The sequence below is a fragment of the Trachypithecus francoisi genome, unplaced genomic scaffold, assembly GCF_009764315.1.
Source record: "Trachypithecus francoisi isolate TF-2019V2 unplaced genomic scaffold, Tfra_2.0 Lachesis_group16, whole genome shotgun sequence".
Classification (NCBI taxonomy): Eukaryota; Metazoa; Chordata; class Mammalia; order Primates; family Cercopithecidae; genus Trachypithecus; species Trachypithecus francoisi.
Genome location: NW_022681461.1, coordinates 19,389,313 through 19,410,913, shown reverse-complemented (window position 1 = coordinate 19,410,913; position 21,601 = coordinate 19,389,313). Strand labels below are relative to the sequence as shown.

At 45.5% G+C, this 21,601-nt stretch overlaps 1 protein-coding gene across 1 annotated transcript in view; it reads left to right on the top strand.

Annotated features, from left to right (window-relative positions):
- Window positions 1-21,335, top strand: part of PSAT1 (phosphoserine aminotransferase 1) — a 32,012-nt gene extending 10,677 nt beyond the window's left edge. The window contains exons 6-9 of the mRNA XM_033237035.1: window positions 853-1,022; window positions 9,013-9,141; window positions 19,309-19,446; window positions 20,224-21,335. Coding sequence (XP_033092926.1) covers window positions 853-1,022; window positions 9,013-9,141; window positions 19,309-19,446; window positions 20,224-20,329 — 543 coding nt within the window. The 3' untranslated portion in view covers window positions 20,330-21,335. The remainder of the gene's footprint in view (window positions 1-852; window positions 1,023-9,012; window positions 9,142-19,308; window positions 19,447-20,223) is intronic.
- Window positions 21,336-21,601: the final 266 nt, after the last annotated feature.

Genomic DNA, 21,601 nt, shown 5'->3' with positions numbered 1-21,601 from the left:
CAGAATTACCTAAAGTACCTTTAAACATCTGTTTTCTATAATTTCTTCTCCCTCAGGCAGCTTGTCCCATCCCTTCTCTTTGTCATAGCAGTCCCTTGTCCCTTTCTCAGCACCTTCTGACTGTCCTTTTATACAGATGTAAATAGATTAAAAAATCTGTTTCGACCAGGCGCGGTGGCTCACGCCTGTAATCCCAGCACTTTGGGAGACCGAGGAGGGCAGATCACGAGATCAGGAGTTCAAGAACAGCCTGGCCAACATGGTGAAACCCCGTCTCTACTAAAAATACAAAAATTCGCTGGGCATGGTGGCGCACGCTGTAATCCCAGCTATTTGGCAGACTGAGGCAGGAGAATCGTTTGAACCCGGGAGGTGGAGGTTGCAGTGAGCCAAGATCGTGCCACTGCACTCCAGCCTGGGTGCCAGAGCAAGACTCTGTCTCAAAAAAAAAAAAAAAATCTGTTTCTTCTCTTCTTATTAGGGAGAGTTAAAAAAAAATCTGTTTCTTCTCTTCTTATAAGGGAGAGTTAGAGGCCCCACTTTAAAGATTGATTTGGGGGTAGAAAGGAGGTATGCAGAGCAAATGTGAGTATGTGCCAGGACCTTGCAGTGGTGGGCTTGGGTTAGCCCCACCCAGGGGAGGACCAGACCGACAGATCATCCTCAGGCTTTGGAACTCTGAATATGGGTTTGCCATCCAGATGGAGATTGCTTTAGAGAATCAACTCCTCCCTACGCAAGATACAGTCATTTCCTTAAAGCAATTGTGCTTTGGGAAGAGTTGGGAAGTTTGCATACATGTATGAAAAATGGCCAAATCCTTCTTAAACAGCATATCTTTCTCTTTTTAAGTTTGGTGTGATTTTTGCTGGTGCCCAGAAGAATGTTGGCTCTGCTGGGGTCACCGTGGTGATTGTCCGTGATGACCTGCTGGGCTTTGCCCTCCGAGAGTGCCCTTCGGTCCTGGAATACAAGGTGCAGGCTGGAAACAACTCCTTGTACAACACGCCTCCATGTTTCAGGTAACTCTGGGAGTCAGTCTTGTGGACCCAGGGAGGGGTCTCACTATTTTTCATCAAAGCAGAGGTTGTATTTTAAAGTAAAGCATGTAAGGCTGGGCAGGGTGGCTCATGCCTGTAATCCTAGCAATTTGGGAGGCCGAGGCGGGTGGACCACTTGAGATCAGGAGCTAGAGACCAGCCTGACCAACATGGTGAAACCCTGTTTCTACCAAAAATACAAAATTATCCAGGCGTGGTAGCACACACACCTATAATCCCAGCTACTCAGGAGGCTGAGGCAGGAGAATCGCTTGAGCTGGGGAGGCAGAGGTTGCAGTGAGCCGACATGGCACCATTGCACTCCAGCCTAGGTGACAGAGGGAGACTCCATCTCTAAATAAATAAGTAAAATAAAGTAAAGCATGTTTCCAGGAGCCGGTGACCAAATGCCCCAGATATCTTATCAAATTCTCTGCCCAGCTCACCTCTCCCTCTGTACCCTCTCTTTACTATTTGATCAGCTTTTCCTCTTGCTCTTTTTTGGGGATGTTGGTTTTTGTTTGGTCTTGGTAATCCAGGACCTGGTGGTTCACCATTAACCCAAAAGCTCTCTATACATGAGGTGCTGTGGCCTGCATCTCAAACAGCCAGTGCAGCTTTAGAGAAGAACTTTCAAAGGCTTTGCCTCCCCTGCTTTCATTTGTTTCTCTGCTGGGCCTGCAGGAAGCTGGCTGCCTGACAGAGAACATACTGGCTTAAATACCTTTCTGGGATTTTTGTTTTTGTTTTTGCTTTTTATTTTTATTTTTGAGATGGAGTCTCGCTCTGTCGCCCAGGCTGGAGTGCAGTGGCCAGATCTCAGCTCACTGCAAGCTCCGCCTCCCAGCTTCACGCCATTCTCCTGGCTCAGCCTCCCGAGTAGCTGGGACTACAGGCGCCCGCCACCTCGCCCAGCTAGTTTTTTGTATTTTTAGTTTCACCGTGTTCGCCAGGAAGGTCTCGATCTCCTGACCTCATGATCCACCCGTCTCGGCCTCCCAAGGTGCTGGGATTACAGGCTTGAGCCACCGCACCTGGCCTTGTTTTCATTTTTTTTTTTGAGACGGAGTCTCGCTCTGTCACCAGGCTGGAGTGCAGTGGCACGATCTGGACTCACTGCAACCTCTGCCTCCCAGGTTCAAGCGATTCTCCTGCCTCAGCCTCCCGAGTAGCTGGGATTACAGGTGCATGCCACCACGCCCAGCTCATTTTTGTACTTTTAGCAGAGACGGGGTTTCACCATGTTGGCCAGGCTGCTCTTGAACTCCTGACCTCAGGTGATCCACTGGCTTCTACCTCCTAAACCGCTGGGATTACGGGCATGCGCCACTGCGCCCGGCCAACATCTTTCTGTTTTTCAGCCTAATCTGGAGGGGTCCTCTTAGCCTGGCTCTCATTCGCTGAGTGGGGGCTGCGTTGCGGCACTTCAGGGAGAGCCAGGTTGCCCCGCCTCAGGATCCTGTAACTCCCAAACTTGGGTATTTTGAGAAAATCGTCATGACTCTTAAGATTTACAATTGCCTAAGAGAGTCTAGTATTTACTAGCTGTGTGACCTTAGGCAAGTCACTTAACATGTCTGTGTAGTAGATTCTAGAAGTAATAATAGTACCCCTTTCATTGGGTTGCTGTGAAGATTAAATGAGTTGGGATATACATATATTTTATTTATATATATACACACATTTATTTATATGCATGTGTGTGTGTATATATACATATATATATGGCCAACTGGGACACAAGAACTGGGCGGGCTGAGTGGTGAGGGTGCAGGTGGGAACCTCAAGTGCTGGCCTTCTGGAGAATGGGCCAAGGTGCCAGGCTGCACATGGCAGGTGGAGGGAGAGGAGGCCATACTTCCTTGTTTGGAGATGGGGCCAGGGCCTGCCTTGCAGCTAGAGGAGGCTTTCAGTGGAGCCCAAGACCATCACCCATTTCAAAAGTGAGAAGGTGGGAGGGGGCGGGGAAAGAGTGCTGTCCCTGAACTGTCCCACAGCCTGTAGGCCAGCAAGTTGTGATCAGGGTACAGCTTGGGGCAGGGCAGACAGTCACCCCGTGGTACCTTCTCCAAGGGTTACCTTCAAGAGCATTTTTTAAAAAAGGAATGAACATGGCTGGGCATGGTGGCTCATGCCTATAATCCCAGCACTTTGGGAGGCCGAGGTGGGTGGATCATGAGGTCAGGAGTTCAAGACCAGCTGGACCAACATGGTGAAACCCCATCTCTACCAAAAATACAAAAATTAGCTAGGCATGGTGACAGGCACCTGTAGTCCCAGCTACTCAGGAGGCTGAAGCAGGAGAATCCCTTGAACCCGGGAGGCAGAAGTTACAGTGAGCTGAGATCATGCCACTGCCCTCCAGCCTGGGTGACAGAGCGAGACTCCGTCTCAAAACAACAACAACAACAAAAACAAACAAAAAAAACATGCAAGTTAGAAAATCCTAGCTCACCCAATGAGAACAAGCTACAAATGGAGACATCAAGATGTGTGCAAAATGCCCTCCTCAGTCTGTGATGTGAGGCTGATGGGGTACCTGGAACCCTTCAGAACTTTGTATCACATAGTAGAGTTCTTGAAATGGCCTTACTTTTGAAAAGAAGCCATGTTTTTTTTTTTTCCCCCTTGAGTCTAATGACCATAGGCCCTGGGAACTTTGATTTAATTGTGCTGGATAAAACTGCCTTCAAATTGTTGCTCTGTAGCCCTGAGTGATGAACTGGAGTGGAATAAAGAACACGCTGCTGTTCTCTTTAACCCTTCAGTAGAACACACTGACCGCAATTAGTGGATAATAGAAAAGATCCCTAAACTTCCCTTCTGACCACACAAAATCTTTTTTACTTACCATGACTAACTGAATACACAAGCGTACATTTGTTTTAGCTGCAATATGAGGTGAAGTAACTAATAAAAATACAAAACAAATAGACCATTAATTTTAGGCCACCTCTTAAAAGAATGGGAACAGGCCGGGCGCGGTGGCTCACATCTGTAATCCCAGGACTTTGGGAAGCCGAGGCAGGTGGATCACCTGAGATCGGGAGTTCAAGACCACCCTGACCAACGTGGACAAACCCTGTCTCTACTAAAAATACAAAAATTAGCCAGGTGTGGTGGCACATGCCTGTAATCCAAGCTACTCAGGAGGCCGAGGCAGGAGAATCGCTTGAATCCAGGAGGCAGAAGTCTCGGTGAGCTGAGATTGTGCCATCGCACTCCAGCCTGGGCAAGAAGAGCAAAACTCCATCTCAAAAATAATAATAATAAATAAATAAAAGAATGGGAGCATGCAAATTAAGTCTGTGAGCCTGTTTGGAGGACTTCACTGGTCCCAGACTACCTTCTCTCAGTGGGATGGAGACGCCTGGAATCCTGGAATCCCCAGTGGGGTGTGTAGTGGAGCCAGTTTTGGGAACTTTCCTCTGGGAAAAGTGCTCAGCTCAGTGGTTACATTCACCGATTCCTGAGAAAACTGTGCCATAACATCAACTTCAGAAGCTCATCTGCAGAGCTGGAGTCTTAGAACAGCCAGGGAGAGTTTTCCGAGGGACTTTCTGGTGTCCTTTTCTAAGCCCTGGTGCACAGGGACTATTTTGTATTGCTTTAAAAATTTCTAACAGTAACATACTCTTAGGCTGGGTGCGGTGGCTCATGCCTGTAATCCCAGCACTTTAGGAGGCTGAGGTGGGCAGATCACCTGAGGTCAGGAGTTTGAGACCAGCCTGGCCAACGTGGTGAAACCCTGTCTCTACTAAAAATACAAAAATTAACCAGGGGTGGTGGCGTGCACCTGTAGTCCCAGCTACTCTGGAGGCTGAGGCAGGAGAATCGCTTGAACCTGGGAGGCGGAGGTTGCGTGAGCCGAGATCGTGCCGCTGCACTCCAGCCTGGGTGACAGCAAAACTCCGCCTCAAAAAACAAACAAACAAACAGTAACATACTCTCAGCAAAGAATTGCAAGTGGGCAGAGTCACCAGGGTAGCCACTATTCACTGCTTGCTTTGCATCCTAACAGACCCTTAACTGGGCATATGCAAATATACAGTCATATATTTAATCATGCAAATGGAACTTGAACTTTACTGTACAGATTGCTCTGTGAATTCTATTTTTCCACTCTACAATATACCATGGGCATTCTGCTATGTCAGCTCAAATGCCTATTTTTATTTTTTACTTTAAAATTTTATTTTTGTTAGAGACAGGGCCTTGCTCTTGTGCCCAGGCTGGAGTGCAGCAGTGTGATCGTAGCTCTCAGTAACCGTAAACTCCTGGGCTCAAGTGATCCTCCCACCTAAGCCTCCTGAGTAGCTAGGACTACAGGCAAGTGCCACCATGCCTGGCTACATTAAAAAAAAAACTTATGGTGACAAAGTCTCAATATGTTGTCCAGGCTGGTCTCAAACTCCTGGCCTCAAGCTATTCTCCCACACTGACCTCCCAAAGTGCTGGGATTACAGGCATGAGCCACCACACCTGGCCCTTTTTTGTTTTAAAATATATACGGTGTCCTGTAGAATGGACATACCTCGGTTTATTTAATCATTTAATAGGGAGAGTTAGGAACCCTATCCTGTGTGTTTGCAGGTATTTTAGAAATGAAGGCATAAATCTGTTAAAAATGTCACACTGGTAGTGAGAAGAATTGAGACCATGCTGTAAGCTGCATAAGCATTTTAGAGCTCTTGTGTTTTCAAGATTTTAGATTGTATGGGAGTTGAAACAGGGGTTAATAAAGAGCTGGAAGCCACGAGGGTCTTGTGGTAAGTAGAGTCACAGGGGCTAGATATCAGTGCTATGCAGAGGACTGGGTGGGAGAGGAGGGCAGGACCTCCTACCCCAGGCATGTCTTCAGTCTTCAGGATGGCCTGCTTGCTTCTGATTTGTCTGCCTCTTGTTGAGGCTTCATAGAGCCAGGTTATGGGTACTGGCTCCAGGCAGCCCCTAAAAGTGGGTGAGCTTTCTGCTAGACTTGCCTGCTCAGATTCATTCAGAAAGCCAGAGAGCATGGGCGGCGAGTGTGAGTGCAGCAGCCAGCTAGGGGTTCAGGCGTCGGTACTGAGGTCTGGCTAGGACGGTGAATCTGATATGGGCCCTTGCTGCACTTTGGATTTAGAGAAACCAAATCCACAGTGCAGCAAGGGCCCAGGTCAGCTCTGAAACCCTGGGATAGCACAGAGCTGCAGGCAAAAGTGAAGCTTGGTCACCTGGAAGTATTGTTGGTGACCTGGCACAGGGTGACGCTGCTTGGATTCAGTCACATGGCAGGGTGTGTTTCTGTGGTTCTGTGTGGAGGTAGGGGGTGAGCAGACTGCAGGTGTGGGAGAGGAGCAGTTGGAAGTGAAGTGGGGATTGTAGAGCATCTGCTGAACAGAGGGCTGGGCAGCCTTGTGTCTGGAATGCACACCCACATGCATGTGTGCAGTGGGCTGGACTTGGCCACTGTGACTGGTGTGTGGTGATAGCCCTGCAGTCCCACTTGCAGGGGAGCTAGTGACTGGGGCCCTGCAGCCCCTGGCAAAGCAGAGGGCCTGGATACTTGTGGGAAGAGCTTGCACTCTTGGAGTCAGACAGGCTGGAGTTGGAGTCCTGGCTTTAAGCTGCTCACCAGATGACTTGAGGCAAGTTAAGCTCTCTGAGCCTCAGTTTCCTCATTTGGAAAATGGGATGATGGTGTCTCTAACCCGAGGATTATTGTGATCAATGAAAATAGGCTGAGGCCACAGTAGACTTCAGGAAGTACTCATTCCCTTCTCTTATTTTCTCTCTTCTTTGTCTTTTGTCCCTCTGACTTCTTGGACGTTAGCCAGAGAGCTAGCGCTGAGGCTGTGGATTTCTCAGGGGCTGTTTTCTCTTCCACTCTGCCTTCCCTTTCTGCCAGCAGCCACTCTTGCTGTCTCTTCCCAGGGCTCTGGGGAGGTAGGCTGGGGAAGCTTCAGGAGAGGTTGTTGGGTGTCTGTGGATGCTGCCTGCTCCCTGCCTCAGCCCCCTCTGGGCAGCCCGGGGTTGGCTTTTGCTAACAGGAGCTGGCATGAGCCACCGCACCCAGGCCTTGGGGCTCACTTGAGACAGTGAATGAGCCAGTTGGTATAGGGGGCTTCCCTGTGACAAGCTGCTGGCTGTTAGAGCATTTTCCAGACCCCGTCACCTCCCCTCCTGTTAATAAAGGAGGAAGCAGCTGGGTATCCCCACCCCAGATCTTAGCTGAGCATCGACTCCCAATACATTTTTGCACAATTCCCATAGAGGACCTTTGATCCACACCTCTGGAGAGGGCATAGTTGGCCGCTGACCTCCAGACTCTGCTCAAGGGAGATGGTGTCTTCCCTGGGCAACCTCTGCTCCTGTGCCCTCAGCTTTTACTGAGTACACGTGGAGCCTTTAGCACCTTCTCAAGGAGAGGGGCTTTCAGACTGGGGAAAACCACGCACTGCTCCTCAGTGTTTCATATTTTCAGCTTGTTTGAAGGGACTACTGACTACCATTTGTGTGGCCCACCTGCCACGTGCCAGGCCCTGTGCTAAGCGCTGGTCTGGCAGGAAAAATTTGAAACACTTGGTTCAGAAAGGGACGGTCCTGAGCTGCGGGAAGGGCTGAGGTGCAGCTGGACTTCCTGGAACCAGGGACACGAATCCTCCTCCATCTGCTCTCCACTTCTGATCCTGGTTTCTCACAGCGGGAATGTTGGCTTCATTTTCAGATGGGTCTTCTTCAGATGTTTCCTAGAAACATGATTCCCTAGGGCTCTCATATCCTGTCTCGCAGTTGCACTAATATTCTGCCTCTTTCTCTGCTCTCCCCACTCCCAATTGAGAAAATCTCAGGGAAGGCCCTGATTGGCCCAGTTAGGTCCCATGCCCAACTCTGAGACCAGGGAGTCAGGGGCCTTGCTGGACCTGCATACTGGCTGGAGGGTGGAGTTGGGAAGAGCAGGGTGGATAAAATGCTACGTGTCCACCACAGGTAGGTGAATCTCCTGGTTCCAGATGGGAAAGCTGAGGTGACTAATCCTGGGTAGTTTGTTAGTGAGTGGTTGCCCTGCAACGGGAGTCAGGACTGGGACGGGGAACCCATCCTTTTAACCACTCTGCCACAGTGCTGTCTGCTGGCTGGAAGGCACTGTGCTAAGGCTGTGGGTAGAAAAGATGAACAGTGTGGGCTTCTAGCCTTCCAAGACCACAGAGGCCAAACCACAGGCACATAGAAACTTAAAATAAAGGAGCAAGTGGAAAAAAACGATGCAGGAAATATGGGCAGGTTGCTCTGGGCATTCAGGAAGTGAAGAGCTTGCTCTGGGTAGGGACAGGATTGGGGTCTGCTGATGCCTTCTGGTGGAGATAAGGAAGTGTGTTCTGGCTGTCAAGAAGAGTTTACATTAGGGCTTGAGCTGGACAAGGAGGGACTGATATGACATTTAGTGAAAAATCTCATTAAACCTTTTTCTGAATGGCCCTCAGGGGTCTAGAATTGGATTGACCCTAGTCCTTGCTTGATGACATGCTCTTGTTCACATGAGCCCTGCTTTTGTCTTGTGTATTTTCTTTATCTTTTTTTGGAGACAGGGTCTCACTCTGTCACCCAGGCTAGAGTGCATTGGTGTGTGTGATCATAGCTCACTGCAACCTCGAACCCCTGGGCTCAAGCATTCCTCCCTGCTCTGCCTCCCAAGTAGCTGGGACTATAGGCACATGCTATCACGCCCAAATAATTTTTCATTTTTTAATGGAGCTGGGTCTTGCTATGTTGCCTAGGCTGGTTTCTAACTCCTGGCTTCCAGCGATCCTTCCACCTCAGTCTTCCAAAGTGCTGGGATTATGGGCGTGAGCCACTACATCTGACTGTCTTGTCTGTTTCAAATAATGCCTTTAAGTCTGTTTTAATGGAAGTTAAACAGCAGTTTGCTTGAATATAGTTCTACTTTTGCAAAGATGAGCTAAACGGATTTTTAAAAAAATCTTCATTTTAGCATCTACGTCATGGGCTTGGTCCTGGAGTGGATTAAAAACAATGGAGGTGCCGCGGCCATGGAGAAGCTTAGCTCCATCAAATCTCAAATGATTTATGAGATTATTGATAATTCTCAAGGATTCTATGTGTAAGTCAATGGATTTTATCTACTATTTTACCTCTTGTGAATTTAAAACCATGTATATACTGTGTGTGTTTGAAAAGTGGACATATTCACCTTTCTCTGAGACATTAAAATGCTGGTGAGTGTGGGTGGTCCTGGGCTCCATGAGCAAGGGAATGGGTGGTGAGTTCTTCCCTCCTGTACCCCATCCCGGGGCTCTCAGGCTTTGGGACCTGTGTTCCAGTGGGTAGTGATGTTTCTCACACCAAAGACATCACCCTGGGGAAGAATCTCAGTTCACCCCCTGGGGTAGGTCCTGTCTACTCCCTGCTTGCTTTGTACATTTTCTGGGAAAAAACACATGTACTTTCTGGAATGTGTCAATTTAAGGACTCCTGTTAGAGATCTTTGGGATAAATACTCACTCCTGGCCTCCTCTTCTGCGTTATTTCCCTTTTTAAGAAAGTTCACTCCTTTCCTTATTATAAGACAGATGCTATTATCCCAGAGTCTGTGAATGGAATTGGCTTTGGCATGGGGTTGACTCCAGTTTAAATATTTCCATGACCAAATGATTAATGAGTATGTCTTACCCACTAGCCCTGCACCTGGGAATTCCGCAGAAAATGTGTGGGTCTTGTATTACTGTCCCGGGGCTGGTGTAATAAAGTACTACAGACTTAGTGGCTTAAAACATCAGAAGACTTATTCTCACTCTTCTGGGGCCAGAAGTTCAAAATCAAAGTGTCAGCAGAGTTTTGCTCCCTCCAGAGAGCCATGCCTTGCCTCCTTTAGCTTCTAGTGGCTCCAGGTGGTCCTTGATTTGTGGCTGCACCACTCCAGCCTCCATATCTGTCTTCACATGGCCTTCTCCTTTCTGCCATGTCTTCCCTTCTGTCCCTTAAAAAGAGAGGTCTTTGGATTTAGGGCCTATTCCGGATAATCCAGGATGATCTCATGTCGAGATCCTTCACCTAATGACATCTGCAAAGGCCATTTTTTCCAAATAGGTCATATTCCCAGATAGATTCTGGGGGTTCGGACATGGGCATACCTTTTCAAGGTCACCATTCAATCCACAGCATTAGGCCCTTCACCAAAATGCCAGATGGGAAGCACGTGGTGCAGTGCCTTGGATGCAGAGAGGTGTAACAGGTGGTATTGCTTTTCCCTTTCCCTTAAGGTGGGTACAGGTATACAAAGACCAGACTTTCCGCTGTGTGCATGTATGTGCGCCTACACATATACATAAATGCTTAAACTCACCAAACTGAGAACCCCCTTCTTAGTGGTCACTGCTCTTTGGGGTTCAGTCTATTGTAACAAAAATATCTGCTTGATGGTAAGTTGGAAATTTGTCCTCTGTCAGATAATTTAGTGGCCACATGGGACAGACAAAATGTTGCCTCAATCCTAACTTAGAATTGTACTTTTTAGCCAAGATTTAACTAACACATCTCCATAACCACCCATGGGTGGGCAGTGCTGGTGTACTTTTTGGAGGGCATGCTACTGCCACCTTTGTTCTTGCAATGCTTGTTGCCTGCTTTTGTGAGCTCTTGGCATGCAGTGGTCCTCCTCCAGCTGCAAGCCCAGGGGGAGTTAGGCTTGGCAGGATGCCTTGGCCTTTGGGCTCCTTTCCCAGGTATCATCTTGGGGAAGGGATATACACTCTGCATTACTGCCTGTTCTCTGGTTCTGTGCAACAGAGAAGCAAGTGCAGGCTGGGGGCTCGGTGCTGGGGAAACTTCCACCCTAGACCTTGATGTGTCAGTCGGGAGGCCAGGATACCCTGCCTGTGCTCACTGAATATTATATTACATGTAACATGCACAATTAGCAATAGGTATCCAAGGATTTCATAGCCAAGGGCTAAAGAATGTGGCATGAACCTGGAAAAGGGGATATTGTTTGGTTGGAGGTGAAGAGAGGGCTTTTGCATCAGCTTATTATGAGAATTAAGCAGAGAAGAGGGCAGAAAGGTTTAGAGTTCTAACCTTTAGAAAGGTTAGAATCATCCCTGCAAAGGCACTGAGGGAAGAGTGTACAGTGTGTTTGGGGAGCAGAGCATGGGCTGCTTGAAGGGGATGGCTTATGCTGGGATTGGAAGGAAGGTCTGTGGAAGCGTGTGAGGATGTGTTTAGTCCACCTATTTATTCATTCATTCGTCTACTCACCCACCCATCCACCCACCTACCCATCTATCCATCCACTCATTCACTTATTCATTCATTCATTCATCCATCTGTCCACTCATTCACCTATACATTCATCCTGTCATCCACTCATCCATCCACCATTGACCCACCTATCCATCTATTCATCCACCACCCACCTACCTATCCATCCATCCACCCATTCACTCATCCATCTACTATCCATTACCCACCCATCCTTCCACCCACCTATTCACCCATCTACCCATTCACCCATCCACCCATCTATCCACCCGCCCATTCATTCACCCATCCACTCATCCATACATCCATCTGTCCACCCATTCATCCATCCATTCATTCATCCATCCACTCATCCATCAATCATCCATCCATCCATCCATCCATCCCTCCCTCCATCTGCCCACCCATCCATCCATTCACCTACCCATCCACCCACCCACCTATCCATCCATCTACTTACCCATCCACCCTTCCACCTATCTACCTATCTATCTATCCATCCATCCATCCATCTACTCATTCATCCACCCATCTACCCACCCACTCATCTGTCCATTCACCCTTTTACCTATCCACCCGTCTACCCACTTGTCCATCCATCCATCCATCCATCCATCCACTCATCCATTCTCCCACCTACCCACCCACCCATCCATCTATCCATCCATCCATCCATCCATCCATAAAATGACTCCTGAGCACCCACTCTGTAGACTAGCCTTGTTCTAGGCTCCTGGAAGACCAAGAAGAATAAATCATCTTCCCTGGCTCCCTAAAATGTGCTGAGAACCTGAATGTGAGTAAAAGCACTTGGTGGTTATAGTGGATGGAAGACCAATTTTTCTATTAGCTTTTAGCTCTATATATTTCTCAGGAGATGTATAGACATGATATTAGAGGACAGAAAGAATGGTGATACCACTGGGAAAAAAATTAAGGGCATCAGGAACAAAATAAGAAAGCATAGAAGGAGTTCTGGGAATCTCCTGAATCCCCCCCGCCGCCCCTAGGTCCTTTAACTTCAAGCACTCAACCTGGGCCTCTCCCAGAAGGCAGCCTGCCAAACTAATGTTGCAGGCGGGTCATCTCCTGCGGAATCTGGTCACCCTTCACACCCAGAGCTCTTCACTCATTTATGAACCGCCTTTACCCAGGACTTCCGGTCCTTTTTCAGAATAAACCTCTTTCTGGGAACTCCCACTACCCCTTCGGCTGCCTGCCTGGAAAGCATCATCCCAGGCACTTGGTGTCCTGTGGAACCTTGTTACTGGAGTAGAGAGGAGGCTCTACTCTGTCTCTCCTCTGTTTACAGCTGGAGACTCCCAGGCTGTGCCTGAACTCACTTAGGTTTTCAGGAAAGTCTTCTGTTCTTTGGAAGTATGGAAATAGTTGAGCAACATGGCGCCATGGGAGGCGTGCACTTTTAAAGAGGAATACCTAGAATTAGAATTAGCAATTTACCACCACCTTTGCTCCTCATTTTTGTCTCTGAGAAGATGCATCCCTCCCCACTTCCATGCCCCTTGACTCGTAAGCCAGCTCCTTTACTTAACATGGTTCCAGGTTGTTTGCTGGGGGTTTCACCAGCCCTGCCGGTGACCTTGGCAGGGAATTCTGGGACTAGATAAGACAACCTTCGAAGCCTCTGAGTTGATTCCATAGCCCAGTCACCCACACTGTACTGTGCTGACTGACCCCATGTTGAGCCCACGAGGGCTGTTTAGCATCTTGGGCTTAGAAGCCTCACTTTGCCACTGCGGTGCATGTGACCTCCCGCAAATGACCTAACTGCTCTAAGCCACGGTTTTCTCATCTGTACCATGGAGGTAATGATACATACTTCTTAAAATTGTCAAGAGAATTAAAAGGAAATGCTTCTGAATCAAGAGTATATAATATAAGGATCGAGAGCATTTTTACATTAAGGATTGAGGACTCTTGTGCTGGTTAATTTGTATAAAGTGCTAGAAACAGTGCTTGGCACATAGGAAGCATTCCTTGCATGTTAGCTCTTAATAGCATTATTTGTGGTTATTGTTATGTAAAGCAATTATGATATTCCTGACACATAGTGCTTATATAATATAAGCTTATGTAATATAATTAATTATATAAGTATATAATAGATATTCATTTTATTATATAAGGATGTGCAAGTGACAGATTCCATGTCTGGATCTGAGGTCAGCTTTATCACCTTATGTGGCTACCAGGCCTTAGGAAAAGAAGGAGGCACGTGATGGGTCTAGTGAAGACCCTAAAATAAAATGAAGCAGGCAGAGTCCTAGGCACCTTACACTTGTGAATGCCTTTTGTTGTTATCACAACCCTGTGAAGTAGACACTGAGCCTATGCAGCAGAAGCACAAATAGGACAAGGATGCAGCTGGGAAGTGGGAGCAGCCAGGCTATGAACATGGGGCTGGAAGGCTCGTTCCAGAACCTCTGCTGCTATCTAAGTCCAGGAGTGCAGAAGACCTTAAAGAGGCCATACAACTTAAGCCATAAAGTAAAAGAATGACATATTTAATTACATGAACAATTTAAAGTTTTATTTGGCTTAAGACATCATAAACAGAATTAAAAATGACAGAATGAGAAAGATTTTGTAGTATATAACACATAAAGGTTACTATCCTTAATATAGGCAAGAACCCACAGATGAATGAAAAAGGGTAAGGAAATAAAAGTGGGGGTGTGGTGGTTGCTAACAGTATGAGGAAACAACTCAGAAGAAATGCAAGCTGCCTCATAGACAAATGGAAAGATGCCACCTTCATTAGTTCCTTAGGACATGCAGATTAAAACCGTGAGATATGTTTTGCCTTTGATCTGCAGACATTAAAAGGATTGATAACATCTGGTGCCAGTGAGGGAATGCACTTTTGCTGAGAGTATAAATCTGGACAAATTTGGAGTATAAATCTGGACAAATTTGAATTATAATGAGATTGCAGCACTCATTATAATTCAAAACTTACATGTGCTTTGACCAAGGATTTTTATGTCTACACATTTACCCTTCTGGCAGAATTCCTTCTATGCTTTCTTATTTTGTTCCTGATGCCCTTAATTTTTTTCCTAGGCACTCTGCCTGGGTACAGTGGTGTGCACAAAATTAGGGACCAGCAAGTCCACTGTAGGATGTAATGGTGAAAATATGGAGACGTACCCATCAGTAGGGGTCTGATGAAATAAATTAGGATCTGTGGGTAATATGGAATAATTGCATTGAGAAGGATGAAGCGAGTCTCTTAACAGACATGGGAAGATGACTGTGTTATGTCATCAGACCAAAAGGAACAAGAGCAAATATAGAAACAGACAAATCTATGAGTCTTTAAAAACTACAACAAGGCCAGGTGCAGTGGCTATGCTTGTAATCCTAGCACTTTGGGAGTCCAAAGTGGGAAAATTGTTTGACCTCCAAGGAGTTCGAGACCAGCCTGGGCAACATAGTGAGATCTTGTCTCTACAAACAATAATAATAATAAAAAAAATTAGCCGGGTGTGGTGGTGCGTGCCTATAGTCCCAGCTACTTGAGAAGCTGAGGTGGGAGGATTGCTTGATCCCAGGGGGTCGAGGCTGGAGGAGGCTGAGATTGGACCACCACACTCCAACCTGAGTGACAGAGTGAGACCCTGTCTCAAACAAAAACAAAAACAAAAAACCTACAACAGTTATATATAAATACGTATATACACATAGACACACATACATGTATACTCGCATATACACACAGATGTACGTGTATATCTAAAACGATCCTGAGGAATGCACAGCAGACTGTTAGGTGAGCCACCTCTGTGGGAAGAGGGGTGGCAGATCTTCATATTTTTATTTTAAATTTTCATAATCGTGTACAAATTTAAAATTAATTCTTTGTTGACAAAACCAGGCAGTAAGGAGAGGCCTACATAGGGTTGCATTTGGTGGGCTTCTCTTCACGTACTCTTTTTTCGCATTGCCTGTGTGTCTGACACATCCTTTCAGAGGGGCCTGACGGTGGAGTGATGTTTCTTCATCGCCTTCTCATCTCCTGTGACTTTCTTGCGTTCCCTTCTGAGCCTTACCACCTTTGTGGGATGGGTGTCCCTGGCTGAAGGTGTACCTCCGCCATGTTCCCCTCCTCCAGTACCTTGGGAAGTCTCGGTGTGTCTCTGAGCAGCGTGTCTCCTTGGGGACTGTCTAGAATTCTCATCCCCACAATAGGAAGCATTTTTCAGTCATGGGGGATCACTGCATTCCTGTCTGACTTCCTGGGGTTCCTCATTTATGTGGTCGCTGAGCCCTTGAGAGGCTGCAGGAAGTCAGGAATGAGGAGGCCTGCCTAGCTCTGTGAATGCAGCTTTCCTAAGTTTCTCTGGCCATGAAACCGCTTTCCCAGAACGCCTGTTGACATCTTCTCTGTGCTCCACCTAGACGTTGGGAAGCGTGGCTCTTTCCCTGGCTCCCACTTGGACTTTCTCCTTAAATCTTTGCAGCCCTGGGATTACCAGCTGGTTCCATGCCCATCCATAGCCCACATAGCCTCTCAGTCTACCTTGGCCCCTTCTCCTACCTCACCCCTCAACTCATTCAAACAGCAAACTTAGTCACCTCTGAAATTCGGTGTTAACTCCAGGGACTGCTCACTGGGGAGCAGGAGCTAGATCCAGCCCACAGTGGTGCTTGACAGGGGTCACCCGTGTTTAAAAACACAATTGGAGCCAACATTGGGCTCTTGGAAGATACTTAGAGATCTGGTTTCTTATTCCATAATCCATGTGCCTCTGAAATTGGGAAAAAGAAACTTTGACAGAGACAGCCATATGTTTCAGGAAAAAAAAAGGGAGAGCCTCGTTTTCAGACTAGTCCTCCACATTTAAAATGTGAGAGCTCGTTTGCACCTTCCACATCAGCCTGTCCTACTCATTTATGTGAGTAGTGCGGGGACCTGCTGGCTTTGAGTTTGCCGCCCATGCTTGAAGCTCCTCAGTGCTGGCACCTTGGTACAGGCCCTAGCTCTTTTGACCTAGAAAGTTGTTTGTTTTTTTTTTTCAGCCATTTCCTTTTTTTAGTTTACAGTTTGCATTCAGTGCAAACCCATAGCATGAGACATTACTATGAATCAAAGCGTAAATATACAAACACAATATACAATCCAAAATAGACGTGCAACCTTCAGGAATGAAGCAGAAAACAGGTTCATTCACATGCACAGTAGCATCAGGGCTGTGTGATCTGGTTGTTCCCATGTAGCTTCCTAAAAGTGGAAAAAAATGACTTTGGTCATTTTAGACTACTGTGGCCATATTAGATACTGGAACCCTAGAAAGTTCTTCATAAAAGCTTTCCAGCAGGTCTGTGGGTTCCCAGTTTCTTCACCCCTCAGTCTCTCCTCTATGTGCTATAATTGTTTTTCTAAAACACAGACCACATTTTGTTATACAAACTGGATTACTCCTCATTGCTCAAGGATCCAGTCCAGTTCCCAGCAGGGCACTCCACAGCCCCGGCCCTGTGGGTCTTCCCAGCCACCCCAGCCAGGAAGCCAGTGCTCCAGTTAAGTCAGCGGACTTGCTGGAAGCCTTTGTGCCTTTGCAGATGCAGCTGTCTGCCAGATGCCCTTTGTCATCTGTTGTAACCACGCTGTGTCCCCTCCCCTGAAAGCTGTCAACCTTGCCTCTGCATAATTCCTTATCTGGCATCTCTGCCTTTGCAGCCCTTGGCTGTCACAGCACTTCTTACGTATAATTGTGATTCCCTCCGGAGCTATCTCTCTGTAGATTAGGAGCAGTTAATTTCCTTTCATCTTTTTTCCTACCCCCAGCCCCATACTAGAGACATTCTCCCATGGGTAGTGCATAAATATTTGTTGCATGACAATTTAGTCTTTAATTTCTCGCTTTTATGACATTATTGTTTTGTAATATCTTCTACTTTCATGATAGAATGGGTAAATTGGAGGGAGAGGAACTGTAAATACAGATGCTTAATTCTTCCTGCTTTCAACTTTTTTTCTCTTAAGTTAAATGTGCTTTTTATTGCTCTACGTCTCTGATTGGAGCCTCACATTGGGAGCCTGAGGCAGTGGAATATCAAAAGAGGGTAGCCGCTGAATGTTTAATTTCAGTGTCAGCCATGAAACCTACCACTTTGAATAGTGGGGCCTGGAATTCAGGCTCAAAGTCTTTTCCACATATTTGGTTTCCCCTTTGGCCTCTCTTTTGCTCGAAGGTGTGTTCTAGACTCTCATTAACTTTAATAAGAATTATGGATGTGCCCTTAGGGGGCCTCTCACACTGCCTTTATTTGCTGTAATTGTAATGAATTCTACCCGTAGAAGTGTAAGACTAGAATAGGATATACTTGAGCAAAGGGAAAGAGAGGGTTATTACACATTGCACCTTTTTTTTTTTTTAATTGCAGAGTAATGTCAGCTATTCTTCCATTTGTCTCCTTTGGTTGCAAAATAATTTTGGCTGCTTATTTTCCAAAGCAGAAACTGAAGTCAAACACGAACCTTTCCTAGACAAAAATTCACTCATAATCATTTTTGAGAGTCGATATGTACCTTATGCAAGGTGCTGGGAATAAAAAAATGAATTTATTCCCATAAAGACATACACCTACTATGTACCCAGAAAAATTAAAAATAAAACATTGTAAAAAGATAAATGTATTAACAGGTACTTATATAGCATTTAATGTGTTGCAGACACAGTTTTAAATTGTGTCAGTTATTTATTTCTGCATCACAGAACACCTTAAAAACTTAAGTGACTGAAAACAACCACCATTCTCTTGCTTGTAGTTTTTTGGGTCAGCAGGTTGGGCTGAGTTTAGCTAGGGGGTTCTTCTGCTGGTCTTGGGATGTCTCATTTTACTGAAGTCATCATCTAGTTATTCGTTTAGAGCCAGATGGTCTACAGTGGTTTCACATAATCTGGCAGTTGGTGCTGGCTGTTGGCTGGGACACTTATCTCCAGCACACTAGCTCAGACATGCTTAAGTGACAGCAATACATATATATATATATATATATATTTTGAGACAGAGTCTTGTTCTGTCACCCAGGCTGGAGTACTGTGGTGCAATCTTGGCTCACTGCAATCTCTGCCTCCCGAGTTCAAGCAATTCTCCTGCCTCAGCCTCCTGAGTAGCTGGGATTACAGGCGTGCGCCACCATGCCCAGCTAATTTTTGTATTTTATTTTTTCAGTAGAGACAGGGGTTTCACCATGTTGGTCAGGCTGATCTCAGACTCCTGACCTCATGATCCACCTGCCTCGGCCTCCCAAAGTGCTGGGATTACAGGTGTGAGCCACCATGACAGTGATATTTTAAGAGATTAGGAAGAGAGGCTGTAAGGTCTCTTGAGGCCTAAGCTTGGAAGTTGCAAAGAGTCTGTTGTAATCTCTTGGCCAAAGCCAGTCAAAAGGCCAGCTCAGATTCAAAAGATGGAAAATTAGATTCCACCTCTTCTTATTTTTAAATGGGCCACAAAAATTCTCTATAAAGACTGACTTATTTAATGCTTACGACAACTTGAGGTGAGATAGGTTCCTCTATTATTCCCACTGTTCAGAGGAGGAAAGTGAGGCATAGCAGAGAGGTTAAGTAACTTGCTCAAGGTCACACAGCTTGGGGCAATACCATGGTAAGTCCTTTAAAGTTGCTGCTCATTATTTTTGCCTTACAGCCTCTATAGGACCAACTTATCATTTCTCCGCAGCCTTGCAGAGAATATCTGAAATGGAGATATTCTTATTCCCAGTTTTCAGGTGAGGAAACTGAGGCTGCTGGAAATTAAGTGTAAGTTATACAAGGGGATGATAACCCACTGTTCCATATGCAAGAATTTGGTTTCCTTAAGTAAACAATAAATGTGCTGGGGCAGATTTTTTGTTTTTTGTTTTTTAAAAAATCTTCTGCTTGCATCTAGGAAATGTTTTAAAAAATCTGTTGATTTGTTTATGACAGCCCATACATTTCAGAAAAGTAGCTGGAATAATGAACATGTTTTTCAGATGTCCAGTGGAGCCCCAAAATAGAAGCAAGATGAATATTCCATTCCGCATTGGCAATGCCAAAGGAGATGATGCTTTAGAAAAAAGATTTCTTGATAAAGCTCTTGAACTCAATATGTTGTCCTTGAAAGGGCATAGGTGAGTACATCTGCAATCTACAAGCTTGGCAAAGAATTATCTTAGTTTTTCAAATGCAGAATAAAACAAATCTGTAGGAGCCTGCTTAGCTTGGAGTAGCAGTTATATACTTTGTTGGGCCAACCCAGCTGTTATAAGGATGTGCCTTCTTCCTGTTGTTTATGGAACCCTTTGCGTAATTCCCCAGCTGAGAGTATAATGATGCTCCATCTTCCGTGGGGGTTTTGGCAAAATTACCTTTGAACAATCTCTAACACTGCTCGTGTAGCACAGAGGTTACCATTCCATCTCTGATGAGGCCAGCACCAGTCTGTTCCGAAGGTAGAGCATCATTATTATTCCAACTGAACATCAAATTAGTAGCTAGTCTTGCATGCTCTATGAAAAATAAATGTCCTCACATGAGAATAGCAGCAGGGAGAGGCCTGGCCCCCATCTTGCTGGCACTGTCACGGCAGGCTCATGAATGGTGAACAGAATCGCTATCTTCATCTAGCTTATCTTCGCTTCCTCTTGTTTTCTTTCTTTGCTGAGAGTGAATAGTTCGAATGACTCTCAGTTAAATGTGAGCATGGTGAACCTTCACAGCTTAAGGGAGAATTTTCTGATGACTGAGACGCATGAACCTCTGTGCCAGGTGTCGGGACTTCTTAGGTCGGAGACTGGAAACGATGGTCTCAGGTGCTGCAACTCTCAGGAGCCAGTGGCTAGAAAAAGTTGTTTTGGTGCTAAATTAGACGTTTTTGTTCTCAATGCCTGGATCTTTGGTCATTCTAGGTCTGTGGGAGGCATCCGGGCCTCTCTGTATAACGCTGTGACGATTGAAGATGTTCAGAAGCTGGCCGCCTTCATGAAAAATTTTTTGGAGATGCATCAGCTATGAACACATCCTAAACAGGATATACTCTGTTCTTGAACAACATACAAAGTTTAAAGTAACTTGCGGATGGCTACAAAAAGTTAACAAACACAGTATTTTTCTTAAATGAACATGTTTGTTGTAGATTCTTCTTTTTTGAAAGAACAGCGAAACATCTACGGCTCTGTAAAGCTGGTGGGACCTAATGTTCACCTTAATTCTGACTTGAACTGGAAGCATTTTAAGAAACCTTCTTGTTGCTTTTCTAACAAATTCCTGCTTATTTTGCCTTTGCTGCTACTTTTTCTAGTTAGATTTCAAACTTGCCTGTGGACTTAATAATGCAAGTTGCAATTAATTATTTCTGGAGTCATGGGAACACCCAGCATAGAGGGTAGGTGCTTCTAAGTGCTGAATCTAGACATCTGTGGAATCTCCTGGGTTCAGCGGCTGTTGATTCAAGGTCAACACTGATCACTGAAGGAGCGGTTTAAGAGCACCAGGCAAAGGGCAAACTGTAGATCGATCTTTATACTGTTATCACAAGAGAAGTGACATACTTTATATATGTTTATATTAGCAAGGTCTGTTTTTAATACCATGTACTTTGTATCTCTATACATTTATATTTCTAATAATACGGTTATCACTGATACATGTAGACACTTTTAGAATTTATTAAATCCTTGACCTTGTGCATTATTCCATTAGCAACAGTTGCACCCCCTCCTCAGCCTTCCCCTTCCTCTTTTTAAGCTGTTTTATGAAAAAGATCTAGAAGTTCTTGATTCATTTTTACTGTTCTTTCCAGAGGTAGAAGAGAAAGTTGATTGGTTGGTTGTTTTTCAATTATGCCATTAAACTAAACATTTCTGTTAAATTACCCTATCCTTTGTTCTCTTGACTGTTTTCTTTGTAATGTTTGACGACGAGAGTGATACTTTGCTGAAAAGTCTTTCCCCTATTGTTTATCTATTGTCAGTATTTAATGTTGAATATGTAAAAAACATTAAAGTCCTAAAACATCTAAGTCCTTGTCAATGACTTTCTCTACTTGCTTTTTGGACAAATCGTTCTTTTTTAAACTTGATGATAGGAAAGCTTGAGGTCTGAAAATAGCACCTGCTAAGGGTAATTTAGTTCAACCAAAGATCTAAGATTTAACTCTTGTGCATCCATTTAGAAAAATTCAACACAGTGTGGGCGCTTTCCATTTGCTTTTGAAACGGGCATTATCAGCAAACCACCTTCCATTGCAGTTGAAGGTGTAGAGTTCTCTGAGCTCTGTCCCATTTG